Raw genomic sequence first — 16,395 nt, 5'->3', positions numbered from 1 at the left:
AGTGTGACTGGAAAAGCACCGAGCCCCACACACCCGCGTGAGAGTGTTCCCGTGCACTGACTGGAAAGAGCTTTAACCAGTTACACAGCCTGAAAAAACACCGCACCATTCACAGCGAGGAGAAACCGTACACGTGTTTTATGTGTGGACGAGGCTTCAACCGATCATCTAACCTGGAGGGAAACAAGGATACCCACATCACGGAGAAACCGTGAAGATGTAGGGACTGTAGGAAGGGTTTCAATTACCTGTCTGAGCTGGAAACTAATCGACGCAGTCACACCAGGGCGAGGCCATTTACTTGCTCCGTGTGTGGGAAGGGATTCACTAATTCATCCCACCTTCTGAGACACCAGCGAGTTCACACTGACGAGAGACCTTTTAAATGCTCCGATTGTGCGAACTGCTTTAAAAGCTCTGAGGAACTGATTCAACACCAGCGAGTTCACACTGACGATAAACCATTCAGTTGCTCTCACTGGGAAGAGGTTCAGGTATTCATCCAATCTCATTGTACACCAGCGCACTCACACCGGGGAGAGACCGTTCACCTGCTCCGTGTGTAGGAAGGGATTCACTTGTTCATCCAGCCTGCTGACACACCAACGAGTTCACACCGGGGAGAGGCCGCTTACCTGCTCCGTGTGTGGGAAGGGATTCACTTGTTCTTCCAGCCTTCGGACACACTAGCGAGTTCACACTGGGGAGAGGCCGTTCACCTGTGCTGTGTGTGGGAAGGGATTCACTCAGTCATCAAACCTGCTGAGACACCAGCAAGTTCACAAGTGACTGCAGGGGTTGGATTCTGCTGTTATTGCTGCTGTTAATCACATCCAGGACTGAATCATATTCATTCTGACAGTTGGAGTTTGTTTCTGCTGATGTTAAACTCCAGCCAGTTATAGGGTTATTAATATTCTGGATATATAGCTGATTGACTTGTTGGGGCTGCAGTGTCCCTTTAAGAATCGTTGTCTTTGATCTTTCCCCTTAATTCAGGACTTTCATAAGAAATTATTTGACAATAAAATTATGAATTTTACTTTAACCCTAAATTGACCTTTGGTACAAAATCTACAATTTATCCTCTGAAAAGTTCCACTGATTAACATCTCCAATTAGAAAGTGCTGATTAATCCTCACTGACAATTCTTACTGACTTGCACATTACACACAGTGGCACCTCCATTATCCACCAGAAAGAAGGGGAATGGGAATTGGTGGAGAATCGAGAGTCCCCAAATGTTGCCCCTCCCGTCTGGTACAGCAATCCCCTCGGCGCGGGAATGGAGACAAGTCCAATCCAAGTAACTGGCTGAGTTTAATCTTTCTGGGCCTGTGGGATTGGTTTATATCAGACAGGAGGAGATTGGTGTCAGTGACTGTGGGGTTGGTTTATATCAGGCAGGAAGAGCTTGGTGTCAGTGACTATCTAAACCATACTGTATCTGTCCTGGGAGTGTTTGATGGGACAGTGTAGAGGTAGCTTTACTCTGTATCTAACCCATGCTGTACCTGTCCTGGGAGTGTTTGATGAGACAGCGTAGAGGGAGCTTTACTCTGTATCTAACCCGTGCTGTACCTGCTCTGGAAGTGTTTGATGGGACAGTGTAGAGGGAGCTTTATCCTGTATCTAACCTGTGCTGTACCTGCCCTGGTAGTCCTTGATGGGACCTGGAGGAATGAGAGGTGATCTCATTGAAACTTACAAGACTCTGAGGGGGATTGACAGGGTAGATGCTGAGAGGTTGTTTCCCCCTGGCTGGAGAGTCTAGAAATAGGGGGCATAGTCTCAGGATAAGGGGTTGACCATTGAAGACAGAGATGAGGAGGAATTTCTTCACTCAGAGGGTTGTGAATCTTTGGAATTCTCTGCCCCAGAGGGCTGTGGATGCTGAATCATTGAGTATATTCAAAGCTGAGAGATTTTTGGACTCTAGGGAATCAAGGGATATGTGGATCAGGTGGGAAAGTGGAGTTGAGGTTGAAGATCAGCCATGATCTTATTGAATGGCGGAGCAGGCTCGAGGGGTCGTATGGTCCACTCCTGCTCCTAATTCTTATGTTCTGAAGCTGACCACTGTGTGTTTTTATTCATTCACAGGATGTGGGCATCGCCAGCAAGGCCAGTATTTATTGCCCATCTCTAATTGCCCTCGAAGGTGGTGGTGAGCTGCCTTCTGAATACAACTGAGTGACTCGCTGGGCCATTTCAGAGGGCAGTTAAGAATGAACCACGTTGCTGTGGGTCTGGAGTCACCAATAGGCCAGACCGGGTAAGAGCGGCAGATTTCCTGCCCTAAAGGACATTAGTGAACCAGATGGGTTTTTACACAATCCGATAGTTTCATGGTCACCATCACTGATACAAACTTTTCATTCCAGATTTATTTAATGTTGTACTACGTCATTTTCTGGTGAATCAAACATTTTAAAAACCTGAGCCGCCGTATTGTGAGACAATAGCAAAATACTGCAGATGCTGGAAATCCGAAATAACAACAGAAAATGCTGGAAAAACTCAGCAGGCCAGGCAACATCCGTGGAGAGAAATTAGAGTCAACGTTTTGGGTCAAAACCCTTTATCAAGACTAAAGAGGCACAGGGAATGAAATAATCTCTTAATCTATTTCATTCCCTGTGCCTCTTTAGTCTTGATAAAGGGTTTTGACCCGAAACGTTGACTCTAATTTCTCTCCACGGATGTTGCCTGGCCTGCTGAGTTTTTCCAGCATTTTCTGTTGTTATTGTGAGACAAAGAGCCTTGTGTCCAATAAGGGGAATAAAGGCCCACAGCCTCCCCTGGCCCCGAACAAGGGACTGGAGAAACTCGCTGCCCTGCGGATCAGACAATCAGCCGGCGCTAGTCCCGCCCCTCGGGCTCCCTGATTGGTTGGAGGACCCGCCACCGGCTCGCTCCTCCAGCCCCGCCCCGCTCGCTCCCTATTGGTCAGAAGCTACCATCAATCAGGCCGTGGGCCCGGGTCACGCCTCCCTCACCGACTTTACAAAGAAAGCTTCGCGCGGTCGCCAGCGGAGCTGCAGGTCGGCGGGAGCGGGGTCGGGAGATTAATAAACTGCGGGTAGGCCGCGCCGCAGGGTTTATAAAGTTGGAGAACGGCCTCAGGCCCAAATGAGATCACGCGGCCCGGTCTGTGTTCCGCCGAACGGCAGCGGTGAGGCTTTTTCTTGGTGATAGGCCCGGGCTACGCGCCGCCATCTTGGTGGAGGAAAGACAGACCGGTTCCACCTGCAGCACAGCGCATGCGTGGCCATCTTGATACAGGAACAGGGAGTGGGCTGGGCTTCAGGGTCCCTGTGACCAGGAGAGACAATCATTGACTCATTGATTTTATTCTCACTTTGCACACAGCGGGTGTAGAACTGAACCCAACCAGAGTAGAGGGAGGGGGAAAACTGGGAGTGGAGGAAAGAAATGTTGGAGATGGTGCGATGGGTTTGGATTTCAGCACAGGGAGGAGGGAGAGTGTGTGGGATGGGGATTTACAGCTTTGGGGGAACAAGAGGAAAGAATGTTCCATAGAAACTAGAATTATCTGTTCTGAATTTCTATCCTGTACTTCCAGTGATGACTTTTGTAAACTCATTTTACAGGGTATTAGAAGGGGAGGATTTACAGACGGGAAACTCAAACCAAACATCACATCAAGATCTGACAGAGTCACTCCATTCATCAGGACCTGAATATCATTGGCCTTTTTCTCTGTTCTTTCTATGGGAAAAGATTTCAAACATCAGTGTGACTGGAAAAGCACCGAGACACACACACCCGAGTGAGAGTGTTCCAGTGCACTGACTGTAAAAGAGCTTTAACCAGTTACACAGCCTGAAACATCATCGCACCATTCACAGCGGGGAGAAACTGTACACGTGTTCTGTGTGTGGACAAGGCTTCAACCGATTGTCCAACCTGGAGGGACACAAGGACACCCGCACCATGGAGAAACCGTGGAAATGTGGGGACTGTGGAAAGGGATTCCATTGCCCGTCCCACCTGGAAACTCATCGACGCAGTCACACTGGGAAGAGGCCGTTCACCTGCTCCATGTGTGGGAAGGGATTCGCTCACTCATCCTACCTGATCAGACACCAGCGAGTTCACACTGGAGACACGCCGTTCTCCTCCATGTGTGGAAATGGATTCACTCATTCAACCACACTGCTGATACACCAGTGAGTTCACACTGGGAGAGGCCGTTCACCTGCTCCGTGTGTGGGAAGAGATTCACTCAGTCATCCAACCTGCTGAAACACCAGCTTGTTCACTCTGATAAGAGACCTTTTAAATGTTCTAAGTGTGAGCTGAACTTTAAAAGTGCAAGTGGTCTGCTGAGACACCAACGCACTCACACTGGGGAGAGGCCGTTCACCTGCTCCGAGTGTGGGAAGGGATTCACTAATTCATCCAACCTGCTGACACACCAGCGAGTTCACACTGAGGAGAGACCTTTTAAATGCTCGGACTGCGGGAAGTGCTGTAAAAGTTCCGGGGAACTGATGTGCCATCAACGTGTTCACACTGACGAGAGACCGTTCAGGTGCTCTCACTGTGGGACTGGGTTCAGGCAGTCATCTGAACTTATTGTACACCAGCGCACTCACACTGGGGAGAGACCGTTCACCTGCTCCGTGTGTGGGAAGAGATTCACTCGCTCATCCCACCTCACTGATCATCAACTTGTTCACACTGATGAGAGACCTTTTAAATGTTCTGACTGTGAGAAGAGTTTTAAAAGCAAAAGGAAACTGATACAACACGAACGCACTCACACTGGGGATTGGCCGTTCAGCTGCTCCTGGTGCGGGGAGGGATTCAATCAGTCATCTACCCTATTGAGACACCAGCCAGTTCACACTGGGGAGAGGCCGTTCACCTGCTCCATATGTGGGAAGGGATTCACTCAGGCATCCACCCTGCTGAGACACCAGCGAGTTCACAATTCACTGCAGTGGTTGGATTCTGCTGTTATTGCTGCTGTTAATCACATCCAGGCCTGAGCCATGTTCATTCTGATAGTTGGGATTTATTTCTGCTGAGGTTAATGACCCCTACAACTAGGCTGGAGTTTAATATTCTGGATATGTGTCAGCTTTGTGTTAAACACATTGTTGTAGATTTTCTTCTTTCCCACCTGAGTGTTTAGAATCACCTGGCTGGAGCTCAGAAAGGACAATCTGGGGGAGGATCGTATGGCGGGAACAGAACTTCAGCCTGGATGCAGTCCTTCAGGGCCACACTGAGAGGGGCAAACGACACTTTGGTCTTTCTCGTCTCTCTTCATTGACAGCAAAGGCTCCGTGAGGGTTAATCTTGAGGCCTGTAAGAAATGTGTCCCAGCCGCTCTCTTCCAAGGTTCAGAGCTCCTAGGCACGGAACAGAAGGCCCCTTTACAACTGTGTTTAGAGTCAGGAAGAACAACGGTGAATGCTGGGAACGTGCTGTCAAATCAGAGATTGGTGTCAAACTGCGATCTGTTCCTGACTGAAAGTGAAACAGCAGGTTTAAGTTTCCAGTCTAAAAATTACTGTGGTAATTATTCTACGAAGATTTAACATGTTTGTGTGACAGTCCTGAGTCTACCATTTTAAGGCAGGCATGGACTCATTTAAAATAAACCCGTTTAAAATAAATTGGTTAAAGTCTGCATTAAAATAGCAGACGGAGGAGTTCACAGGAGCCTGTTAACTGCTGGTACAATTATACAACAGACATTTGATCTCCAGATAAAGAAGGACCTGCAGAGTGTTTCCAGGAATTCCCTGTTTTATTGATGTGTGTGCGTTAGACACCAGGATAACTAAAAGTACACGACCCGGAACATCCATGGGGGTGCGATCCCGACAGTTACTCTGGGATCACTCCTGCTGTGGAACTCTACCACTGACCCTGCTGAAGGTTGTAGGCTCAGGGAGTGGGGCCTCCAGGAGTGGACGGTAAGAAAGCTGGGCTTCGGTATCCTGACAAATATACACCGAGGAACCAGAGGAATCCTTACTGAGGAACCGTCTGGGGTTTTACCGGCCAGTGTAGGTCTAGGGGTGAATGATGCCTGACTCCTCGAACTGTCTTACATTGAACCCAGTTCGTAACAAGATGAGTTCAGTTTACAGGAGAATAGGGACAAATATTACCGACAATTGAGGGAGACAAAAGCAGCCATTAGAGAGGCTAAGAGATCTTTGGAAATGAAGATGGTGCACAATTGTGGTAATAATAGTAAAAGCTTTTCCAGCTACGTCAGGAGTCAGAAGACATAGTTACACAGAGTTACATAGAATTACAGAGTCTACAACACAGGAACAGGCCATTCGGCCCAACTGGTCAATGCCGGTGTTTCTGCTCCACACGAGTCTCCTCCCACCACTCTTCATCTAACCCTATTAGCATATCCTTCTATTCCTTTCTCCCTCATGTGCTTATCTACCTTCCCCATGAATGTATCTGTGCTATTTGCCTCAACTACTCCTTGTGGTAGCACGTTCCACATTCTGACCTCTCTTTGGGTAAAGAAGTTTCTCCTGAATTCCCCATTGGATTTATTAGAGACTGTGTTATATTTATGACCTGTAGTTTTGGACTCCCCCACAAGTGGAAACATTTTCTCCAGGTCCACCCAATATAACCTTTTCACCATCTTAAAGACCTCGATCAGGTCACCCATCGACCTTCTCTTTATTCTGGAGAAGAGCCCCAGCCTGTTCAGCCTTTCCTGATAAGTATTTCCTCTCAGTTCTAGGATCATCCTTGCAAAGCCTTTTCCCACCTTCTCCAGTGCCTCTATATCCTTTTTATAATATGGAGACCAGACCTGTTCACAGTACTCCAAGTGTGGTCTAACCAATGTTCCATACAAGTTTAACATCACTTTTCTGCTTTTCAATTCTATCCCTCTAGAAATGATCCCCAGTCCATTGTTTGCTTCTGTTATGGCCTCATTAACCTGCGTCGCTACTTTTAGCGATTTGTGTATCTGGACCCCGAGATCCCTTTGCTCCTCTACCCCATTTAGCTGCTTATTTTCTAAGTAGTTTGTGGCCTCCTTATTATTCCTACCAAAATGCACCACCTTTCTTAAAATTCATTTGTTAATTGCCCTCCCATTCTGGAAGTCTTGCATTTTTTAAATATTCGTTCATGAGATGTGGGCGTCGCTGGCAAGGCCAGCATTTATTGCCCATCCCTAGTTGCCCTTGTGAAGGTGGTGGTGAGCCGCCTTCTTGAACCGCTGCAGTCCGTGTGGTGAAGTTGCTCCCACAGTGCTGTTAGAGAGGGAGTTTAACCCATGATTTTGTCACAGTCTTCCTCAGTATTAACTCTACCTCCCAATTTGGTGTCATTGACAAATTTTGGAATTGTACCTCTGATTCCCGAGTCCAAATCGTTTCTGTAAATGGTGAACAACAGTGGTCCCAGCATCGATCCCTGTGGAACACCACTTCCCACCTTTTGCCAGTCTGAGTAGCTACTCCCAACCCCTACTCTCTGTTTTCTGTTTTGTAACCAGCTTGCTATCCATAAACAGTTTGTAAGGTCTCGAAGATGACCCAGGTCAGGCCGTGTGGAGTGAAGGGCCAGGCAGCAGAATGGATGGAAAGATGGCTACAAAACAGAAATCAGAGGGTTGGAGTTAAGGGAAGTTTGTTGCGATCTTTCCATCCATTCTCTTACCTGACCTTTGACTCCACACGGCCTGACCGTTGTAATGTATATACCTTTAAGGGGGGAACTATCTTTTACAGCTCATGTACACTGCAGTACTGGCAGTGACCACACCTGTATATAGCACTGAGTAGTAATCTGTACAGATCAGTTCCACTGTGAGCCACGTTGAGTAAACACCTGTTGTACCGTTCTCCTGCAGTCTGTGTCTTATTATACACGGACACAACATTGGCGAGAAGGCAAGTTCGAACCTACCTGCAACTCTGCATCACCTCCCGGGGATTCATTCCTGGAGATCAGTGGATTGGAGGTCAAAGCCAGAGACTCGGGCGTCGACCACGGGCAACCGCCCAGTCATCCAGCAGAGACTCGAGAATTGCGGCGGGGGCTGTCGAGAGCCAGGCTTGGCTTTCCAGTCGAGGTGGTCCAGCGAAAGGGGCTGGCAACAGGTAGTGCGCAGACCCTTCCCGGACAGCGGCGGGCTAGAGCCCGACCGAGCGGCACAGCAAAGGGCCGAGCAGCGTCGACGGGGGAGAGAGAGAGAGGGCAGAGCGCACAGGGTGCAGCCGGTGTTCAGGGGCCGAGCAGCGTCTAAGAGAGGGAGAGAGAGACGCGCAGAAACCCGCGAGGTGCCGCCATTGCCACAAGGACCGCCGGGAGTGGCATTGGCAGCAGCGGGGGAGGAAGGAAAGCGTGGGAGATGCCATTTTAAACCACACCCAAAATGCCGAAGAGTGGCAGTATTACCGCATTTGACATTGAAGTCGAAGATTGGACTACATATGTCGAACGAATAGAGGTATACTGCAAGGCAAATGAGGTGTCAGATGACAAGAAAGCATCGGTATTGTTAAATTTAATGGGTGCAAAGACGTATGGTTTATTACGAAATCTAGTAACCCCAACAAAGCCAATGGAAAAGAGTTTGGAAGACATAGTAACGATACTACAGGAACATTTAAACCCCACACCGCTGCTGATAGCAGAAAGATTCAAGTTTCACAAGCGGAACCAGCATAAGGATGAAAGCAATGCTGATTATTTAACAGAACTGCGCAAACTATTGAAACACTGCCAGTTTGGAGTGGGACTGGCAGATACCTTAAGGGACAAGTTTGTGTGTGGGCTTCAAAGTGAAGGAACCCAGAAACGGCTTTTATCTGAAAAGGACCTTACGCTGGAAAAGGCTTTCAGCATTGCGGTATCATATGAAGCAGCAGCACGGGGTGCTGCAGAGATACAACAGAGACCACAAGAATATGGCACAAACGAAATGTCATATGGAACAGAGAAGTGCTATCACTGCGGCAGAACAACACACGACCAGAATGATTGCTGGTTCAAAGACAAAGTGTGCAGACAGTGTGGAAAAGTAGGACACATGGCATGAGTCTGCAGGTCAGGAAAGAAAACCAGCAATAAGAAACCTACCAAAGAAAAGTACAAGAAGGTACATAAGATGACGGAGAATAGTTCAGACGAACAAAAGAGTGATAACGACTCCGAAAGCAGGGAACTGAGTTGTCTGAAACTACATAATGTGATCACAACGGAGGATCACCGAACCATTTGGGTCACTCTCAAGATAGCAGGAGTCCAGGTAAAGATGGAATTGGACACAGGATCAGCCCTAACAGTCATAAACCGATGGGACTATGAGCGGCTATTCTCACACATACCCTTGAGAGACACAAAAATTATTTTGAAGATGTACACGGGGCAAAAAGTCTACCCCAAAGGAAAAATAAGGGTGACCATTATATATAACGGTAAGGAAACACCAAAACTAGACCTGTATGTATGCAAGATGGAGGACCACCATTACTGGGACGTGAATGGATCCGGAAAATACAACTGGATTGGCATTCCATACAGGCACTGACTGAGGCTGAAAAAAGGATGACGATGTCACACCTGGGCGACTGTCAAAGATCCTAACTGACGCGAAAGAAGTGTTTCAGCAAGGACTCGGAACACTAAAAGGCATGACAGCAACGATTAAAATTGAAGAAAATGCAAGCCCAAAATTTTCTAAGGCCAGACCGGTACCTTATGCGATCCGCCCAGCTGTCGAAGCAGAGCTGGAGAGTCTGGAATGTTCAGGAGTGCTGTCCAAGGTAGACTGGAGTGAGTGGGCTACACCCATCATCCCTGTGATGAAAAAGTCGTTGAGCAGCACGCCTGGGGAACCAAGGAAGGTTCGCATCTGTGGGGACTTCAAGGTAACAGTGAACCCGGTCCTTCACACCGTACAATATCCACTTCCGCGGATTGAAGATATTTTCGCCTCGCTATCTGGAGGGAAACGCTTCACTAAGATTGATCTGGCCCAGGCGTATCTGCAAATGGAGGTGGAAGAAGCATCAAAAAAATACCTCACAATCAACACCCATAAAGGTCTCTACCAATACAACCGGCTGGTATTCGGGGTAGCATCAGCTCCGGCTATTTGGCAGAGGGCAATGGAACAAGTCCTGCAAGGGATCCCAGGGACCCAGTGTTATTTGGACGACATCCTGGTCACGGGTGAAAATGACAGTGATCACCTTGCCAACCTGGAGCAGGTGCTCACTAGATTGCAGGGATATGGGCTCCAAGCTAACTGCCCCAAATGTGAGTTTTTTAGAAAACAGATCTCGTATTGTGGCCACGTTATCGATAAAGGGGGGTTACATAAGTCCCCAGAGAAGATTGAGGCAGCAGTCAAGGCTCCAGCACCGGAAAATGTGTCACAACTGAGGTCGTTCCTCGGGCTGGTAAACTACTACCATAAGTTCTTGCCAAATTTGTCTACAATACTACACCCACTGAACACCCTACTGCAAACTGGAGTGCCATGGAAGTGGAGTGACGAATGTAGACGAGCTTTCCAGAAGAGCAAAACACTAATCACATCGAAAGAGGTATTGGCCCATTACAACCCAGCATTACCAATTCGGTTGGCATGTGATGCGTCACCCTACGGCATTGGAGCGGTGCTGTCGCACAAATTCTCAGACGGCTGAGAGAGGCCAATAGCCTTTGCGTCATGATCACTAACCTCAGCCGAGCGTAACTACGCCCAGATTGACAGGGAGGCCCTCAGCCTAGTGTGGGGAGTAAAAAAGTTCAATCACTATCTGCACGGGCAGAAATTCACCTTGCTGACTGATCACCAGCCTCTTGTCTCTACTTTTAATCCGAAGAAGGGCATTCCGGTGATGACTGCGCAACGACTACAAAGATGGTCACTTTTTCTAGGGGCGCCACTATGAGATTGAATATAAGGGCACGAAACAGCATGGAAATGCTGATGGGCTATCACGCCTGCCACTGCCTACTGCGGAGGAAGCACCAGCAGTGGATCCTGTCAAAATATTCCGTTCGACTATAGTTGAATACCTACCGGTAACTAACGCTTGTATCGAAAAGGAAACCCGAAATGACCCGACACTGTCTCGCGTATATGATTTGACGGTGAAGGGATGGCCAGCACATGGCGACTCACTGTTGCCAGCATTCTCGATGAGAGAACAGCTGTCAGTGTGCAGGGGGACCTTGATGTGTGGATCCCGAGTGATAATTCCACCCAAGTTAAGGGATAGAGTGCTCAATGAGCTTCATGAGGGTCATCTGGAAGGGGTAAAAATGAAAAGCCTAGCCAGGGCTTATGTGTGGTGGCCGGGAATCGATAAACAAATCGAGGACCTGACCAAGAGTTGCTCAGGATGCCAGAAAGTCCAAAATGCACCACCACAGGCCCCTCTACACCCATGGGAGTGGCCCTCATCTCCATGGCAATGGGTGCATATTGATTTTGCTGGTCCATTCATGGACTCAATGTTTTTAATAGCCGTGGATGCGCACTCGAAATGGCCTGAGGTCATCAAAATGTCCTCCACCACCACGGAGAAAACTATTGCAGTCCTATGGGCCATTTTTGCCAGGAATGGCTTGCCAGAACAGATTTGCCCCGACAACGGACCACAGTTTGTGTCCGAAGAGTTCCGGAGGTTCTTGAAAAAGAATGGGGTAAGGCATTACACATCCGCCCCGTATCATCCAGCCACAAATGGATTGGCTGAGAGGTTCGTACAAACCTTTAAGAAGGCAATAAAGGCTATGTACAATGACAACATTCCGCTGCAGCACAAGGTGGACAATTTCCTGTTCGCCTACCGGAATGCAACACATGCAGTCACCAACCAGGCCCCAGCCATGATGTTCTTTAACCGAAGGTTAAGATCTCACCTGGATTTGCTCAGACCAAACGTACGAAGAGATGTTGAGAGTAAGCAATTCCAACACATCCATGAGAAGCCAACAAGGAGCTGCAATGTAGGGCAACCAGTCTTGGCCCGCGACTACCGAACAGAAAAATGGCAGCCAGGAACGATATGCACACGGCAGGGCCCACTAATGTACACAGTGGATGTTGGGGAGAGCATCGTGAGATGCCATGCTGACCAGATCCTAGAGTCACAGGAACAAGTCAACCCCATGCCTCGCCCATACGTACCTGGTGATGAACCCGACGTACAGGTCGCATCTAGCCCAGAAACAGTAGCATCGGAAGCTGATGAACCAACCGACGACAGGGGGCCAAAATCGCCTCTGCACCAAGAGCAAGACACTCGGGAAAGGCGCTATCTGTAGTGTATGTACCTTTAAGAGCCCCTGTGTACTGTAATACCGGTAGTGACCACTTGGGTATATAAGCCTGTATAGCGTCTTGTATCTTTTAGTTCACCTCCAAACTTTGTTCCGTAAACACCTGTTAAACCAACTCCTGCATTCCGTGTCTCCATTAACACATGGATACAACAGTGGCGACGAATTGGAAACGGACTTACCTGCAATTCGGCAGCACCTCAAGGAGATCGATTCCTCAGACGAAGGTCAAAGAAAACAAAACAAAACTGTGGTTTCACCAGCTAGCTGGGCTGGTGGCAGGTACTGCACTAATCCTTCCTGGGTGGCGGGCTGGGGCTCGATCGGGTGGCTCTGCAGCGGGGCCGAGCAGCGAGTCAGAAGGCGGAGGCAAACAGAGACGGAGGGTGGAGCACTCGGGAGACGGCCGGCGCTGCAAAGCAAGTCGGCATTCGGACCAAGCAGAGGGAGGGAAAAGTCCCAGAGAGTCCAGCGGGAACGAGTCTCCAACTATTAAAAATATCTGTGTAAATAAAAAACCGCAGAGGACAGCGTTGTCAGCAGCGGCAGCGGCGGGAAAGCGCAGGAGGCACCATTTTTTTCGGCAGGGAAGAAAAGAAAGCGCGGGAGGCGCCATTTTTGATTTTCAGGATGCCTAAGACTGGCAATATTACTGCTTTCAATAGTGATATAGAGGATTGGACCACATATGTGGAAAGAGTGGAGGTATATTGCGCAGCAAATGAAGTAGAGGATGATAAAAAGGCATCGGTACTTCTAAATCTGATGGGCGCAAGGACATACGGTCTGTTACGAAACTTAATCACTCCAGCCAAACCGATGGACAAGAATTTTAAGGAGATTGTTGATACCCTACAGGAGCACTTAAACCCAACACCGCTGCTGATAGCGGAACAATTCAAATTCTTCAGGAGGAATCAGCACAAGAATGAAAGTAACGCTGATTACCTCACCGAATTAAGAAAGCTGTCAAAGCACTGCCAATTCGGGGCAGGACTGGCAGATTCTCTACGAGACAAATTCATCTGCGGTCTCCTAAGTGAAGGAACACAGAAAAGGCTACTTTCTGAGAAAGATTTGACACTGGACAAGGCTTTCAGTGTGGCTGTATCATACGAAGCAGCAGCAAGAGGAGCTGCAGAGATACAGCAAAAGCCACAGGACTTCGGCACGCATGAAATGACACGGGGTTTCGAGAGATGTTATCGCTGCGGCAGATCCACCCATGACCAGAGGGACTGCTGGTTCAAGGACAAAGCATGCAGGCAATGCGGAAAGATGGGACACATTGCACGTGTATGCCGATCTGGAAACAAAAAATCCACTGACAGAAAAAAAATCAATAAGGAAAAGTACAGAAAGGTACAAATGATGACGGACAGTAGCGCCGAAGACCAGAAGAGCGATAGCGACTCCGGAAACAAGAGACTAAGCTGTCTCAAATTACATAATGTAATTGCCAAAGAGGATTACCAGACCATTTGGGTTACCCTCACGATAGCGGGGTCCCCAATTAAAATGGAGCTAGATACAGGATCAGCTCTGACCGTCATAAGTCGATGGGATTACGAGCGGCTATTTCCGCATATACCTTTGAAAGACACATCCATTATCTTGAAGACATATACGGGGCAGAAAGTATACCCCAGAGGGAAAATAAAGGTGCCTGTTGTATACAACGGCAAGGAAATACAGAAGTTGTATTTATACGTTCTGCAAGATGGTGGTCCACCGTTGTTGGGACGTGAATGGATCAGGAAGATACGTTTAGACTGGCACTCCATTCAGGCACTGACGGTGACCAGTAAGGAAAAAAATGATGATGTCACACCTGAACGATTAAAAGACATCTTGGCTAACGCCAAAGAAGTGTTTCAACAGGAACTAGGAACCTTGAAAGGCGTCACCGCCTCAATAAAAGTGGAAGATGCGGCAATTCCCAAGTTTTTTAAGGCAAGGCCGGTGCCATACGCAATTCGTCCAGCAGTCGAGGCAGAGCTGGAGAATTTGGAAAAAGCAGGTGTGTTATCCAAGGTAGATTGGAGCGAATGGGCAACACCCATCGTCCCGGTCATGAAGAAAACGTTGAATAATGATAAATCTGAAGAACAGAGAAAAATTTGCATCTGTGGGGACTTCAAGGTGACTGTAAACCCGGTCCTTCACACGATACAGTATCCTCTTCCAAGGATAGAAGATATTTTCGCCTCACTATCCGGAGGGAAACGTTTCACCAAAATTGACTTGGCACAGGCATATCTACAGATGGAGGTTGAGGAGGCCTCTAAAAAGTATCTCACGAGAAACACACACAAAGGCCTGTACCAGTACAATCGACTGGTTTTCGGAATAGCATCAGCTCCAGCTATCTGGCAAAGAGCTATGGAGCAAGTCCTGCAAGGGATTCCGGGGACTCAATGCTACCTAGACGACATCCTTGTAACAGGAGAAAACGACAACGAGCACCTTGCCAATTTGGAGCAGGTGCTCACTAGGCTGAGAGAATGGGGCCTGCGAGCAAATCGCCCCAAGTGCGAATTTTTCCAGAAACAAATATCATATTGTGGCCATATAATTAACGAAGAAGGGTTGCATAAGTCACCTGAAAAAATTGAAGTGGTCATAAAAGCCCCAGCACCTGAAAATGTCTCACAATTAAGCTCATTCCTGGGATTGATAAATTACTATCATAAATTTTTACCGAACTTGTCAACTGTTCTGCACCCTCTTAACGCACTGCTACAACGAGAGTAATTTGGAACTGGAGCGAAGACTGTAAACGTGCCTTCCATAAATGCAAAGGCTTGATCACATCCAAGGAAGTGTTGGCTCATTACAACCCATCACTGCCAATCAGACTGGCATGCGATGCATCCCCTTATGGCGTAGGAGCGGTATTATCGCATAGATTCCCTGATGGCTCGGAGCGGCCGATAGCTTTTGCGTCACGCTCATTGAACTCAGCTGAGCGTAACTATGCCCAGATCGACAGGGAAGCACTCAGCCTGGTGTGGGGAGTGAAGAAATTCAACCATTACCTACACGGACAAAAATTTACCTTGTTGACTGACCATCAACCCCTCGTCTCCATATTCAACCCTAAAAAGGGCGTTCCCATTATGACAGCGCAAAGGCTACAGAGGTGGTCCCTTTTCCTAGGGGCACACCAATATGACATAGAATACAAAGGATCAAAACAGCATGGGAATGCTGACGGTTTATCACGCCTACCGTTGCCAACGGTAGAAGAGGCACCTACAGTGGACCCAGTGGAGATGTTCCACTCAACCATAGTAGAATGTCTACCAGTAACAAATTCTACCAATGAAAAGGAAACGAGAAATGACCCGACTCTCTCACGAGTCTACGATTTAACGGTGAAGGGATGGCCAGCACATGGTGAAACACTGTTGCCAGCATTCTCGCAAAGAAGAGAACAGCTGTCAGTGTGCCGAGGAACCTTGATGTGTGGATCCAGAGTGGTGATTCCACCCAAACTCCAGGATAAAGTGCTAAAGGAGCTTCACGAGGGGCATCTGGGTGGAGTGAAAATGAAGAACCTAGCCAGAGCGTTTGTGTGGTGGCCAGGTATCGATGGAGACATCGAAGAAATGACCAAGAGCTGTCTAGGATGCCAGAACGTCCAAAACGCCCCACCACAAGCCCCTCTACATCCATGGGAGTGGCCCTCATCTCCATGGCAAAGGGTACATATCAACTTTGCTGGTCCATTTATGGACTCAATGTTCTTAATCGCGGTTGATGCACACTCCAAGTGGCCAGAGGTAATAAAGATGTCCTCCACCACCACGGAAAAAACCATCACAGTATTAAGGACCATATTTGCCAGGAATGGGCTGCCTGAACAGATCTGTTCTGATAATGGACTGCAATTTGTGTCCGAAGAATTCAGGAAGTTCTTAAAAACAATGGGGTTAAGCACGACACGTCCGCCCCATACCATCCCGCCACCAATGGATTAGCTGAAAGGTTTGTCCAGACCTTCAAGAAGGCCATAAAGGCCATGGGTAATGAAGACATAAATCTACAACATAAGGTAG

General features: G+C 48.1%; 1 protein-coding gene across 1 annotated transcript; it reads left to right on the top strand.

Annotated features, from left to right (window-relative positions):
- Nucleotides 1-1,223: 1,223 nt before the first annotated feature.
- Nucleotides 1,224-7,868, top strand: LOC147118746 (uncharacterized). The gene is made up of 2 exons (XM_085984559.1): nucleotides 1,224-2,276; nucleotides 3,616-7,868. The coding sequence occupies exon 2, from the start codon at nucleotides 3,976-3,978 to the stop codon at nucleotides 5,017-5,019; it is 1,044 nt and encodes a 347-aa protein (XP_085840685.1). The 5' UTR covers nucleotides 1,224-2,276; nucleotides 3,616-3,975; the 3' UTR covers nucleotides 5,020-7,868.
- The last annotated feature ends 8,527 nt before the right edge of the window (nucleotides 7,869-16,395 follow it).

This window comes from Somniosus microcephalus, chromosome 4, assembly GCF_052327205.1.
Source record: "Somniosus microcephalus isolate GS21.2 chromosome 4, FLI_Smic_1.0, whole genome shotgun sequence".
In the NCBI taxonomy this organism is placed as follows: domain Eukaryota; kingdom Metazoa; phylum Chordata; class Chondrichthyes; order Squaliformes; family Somniosidae; genus Somniosus; species Somniosus microcephalus.
The sequence above is the reverse complement of the archived record's forward strand: the minus strand, read 5'-3'. Positions and strand labels throughout refer to the sequence as shown.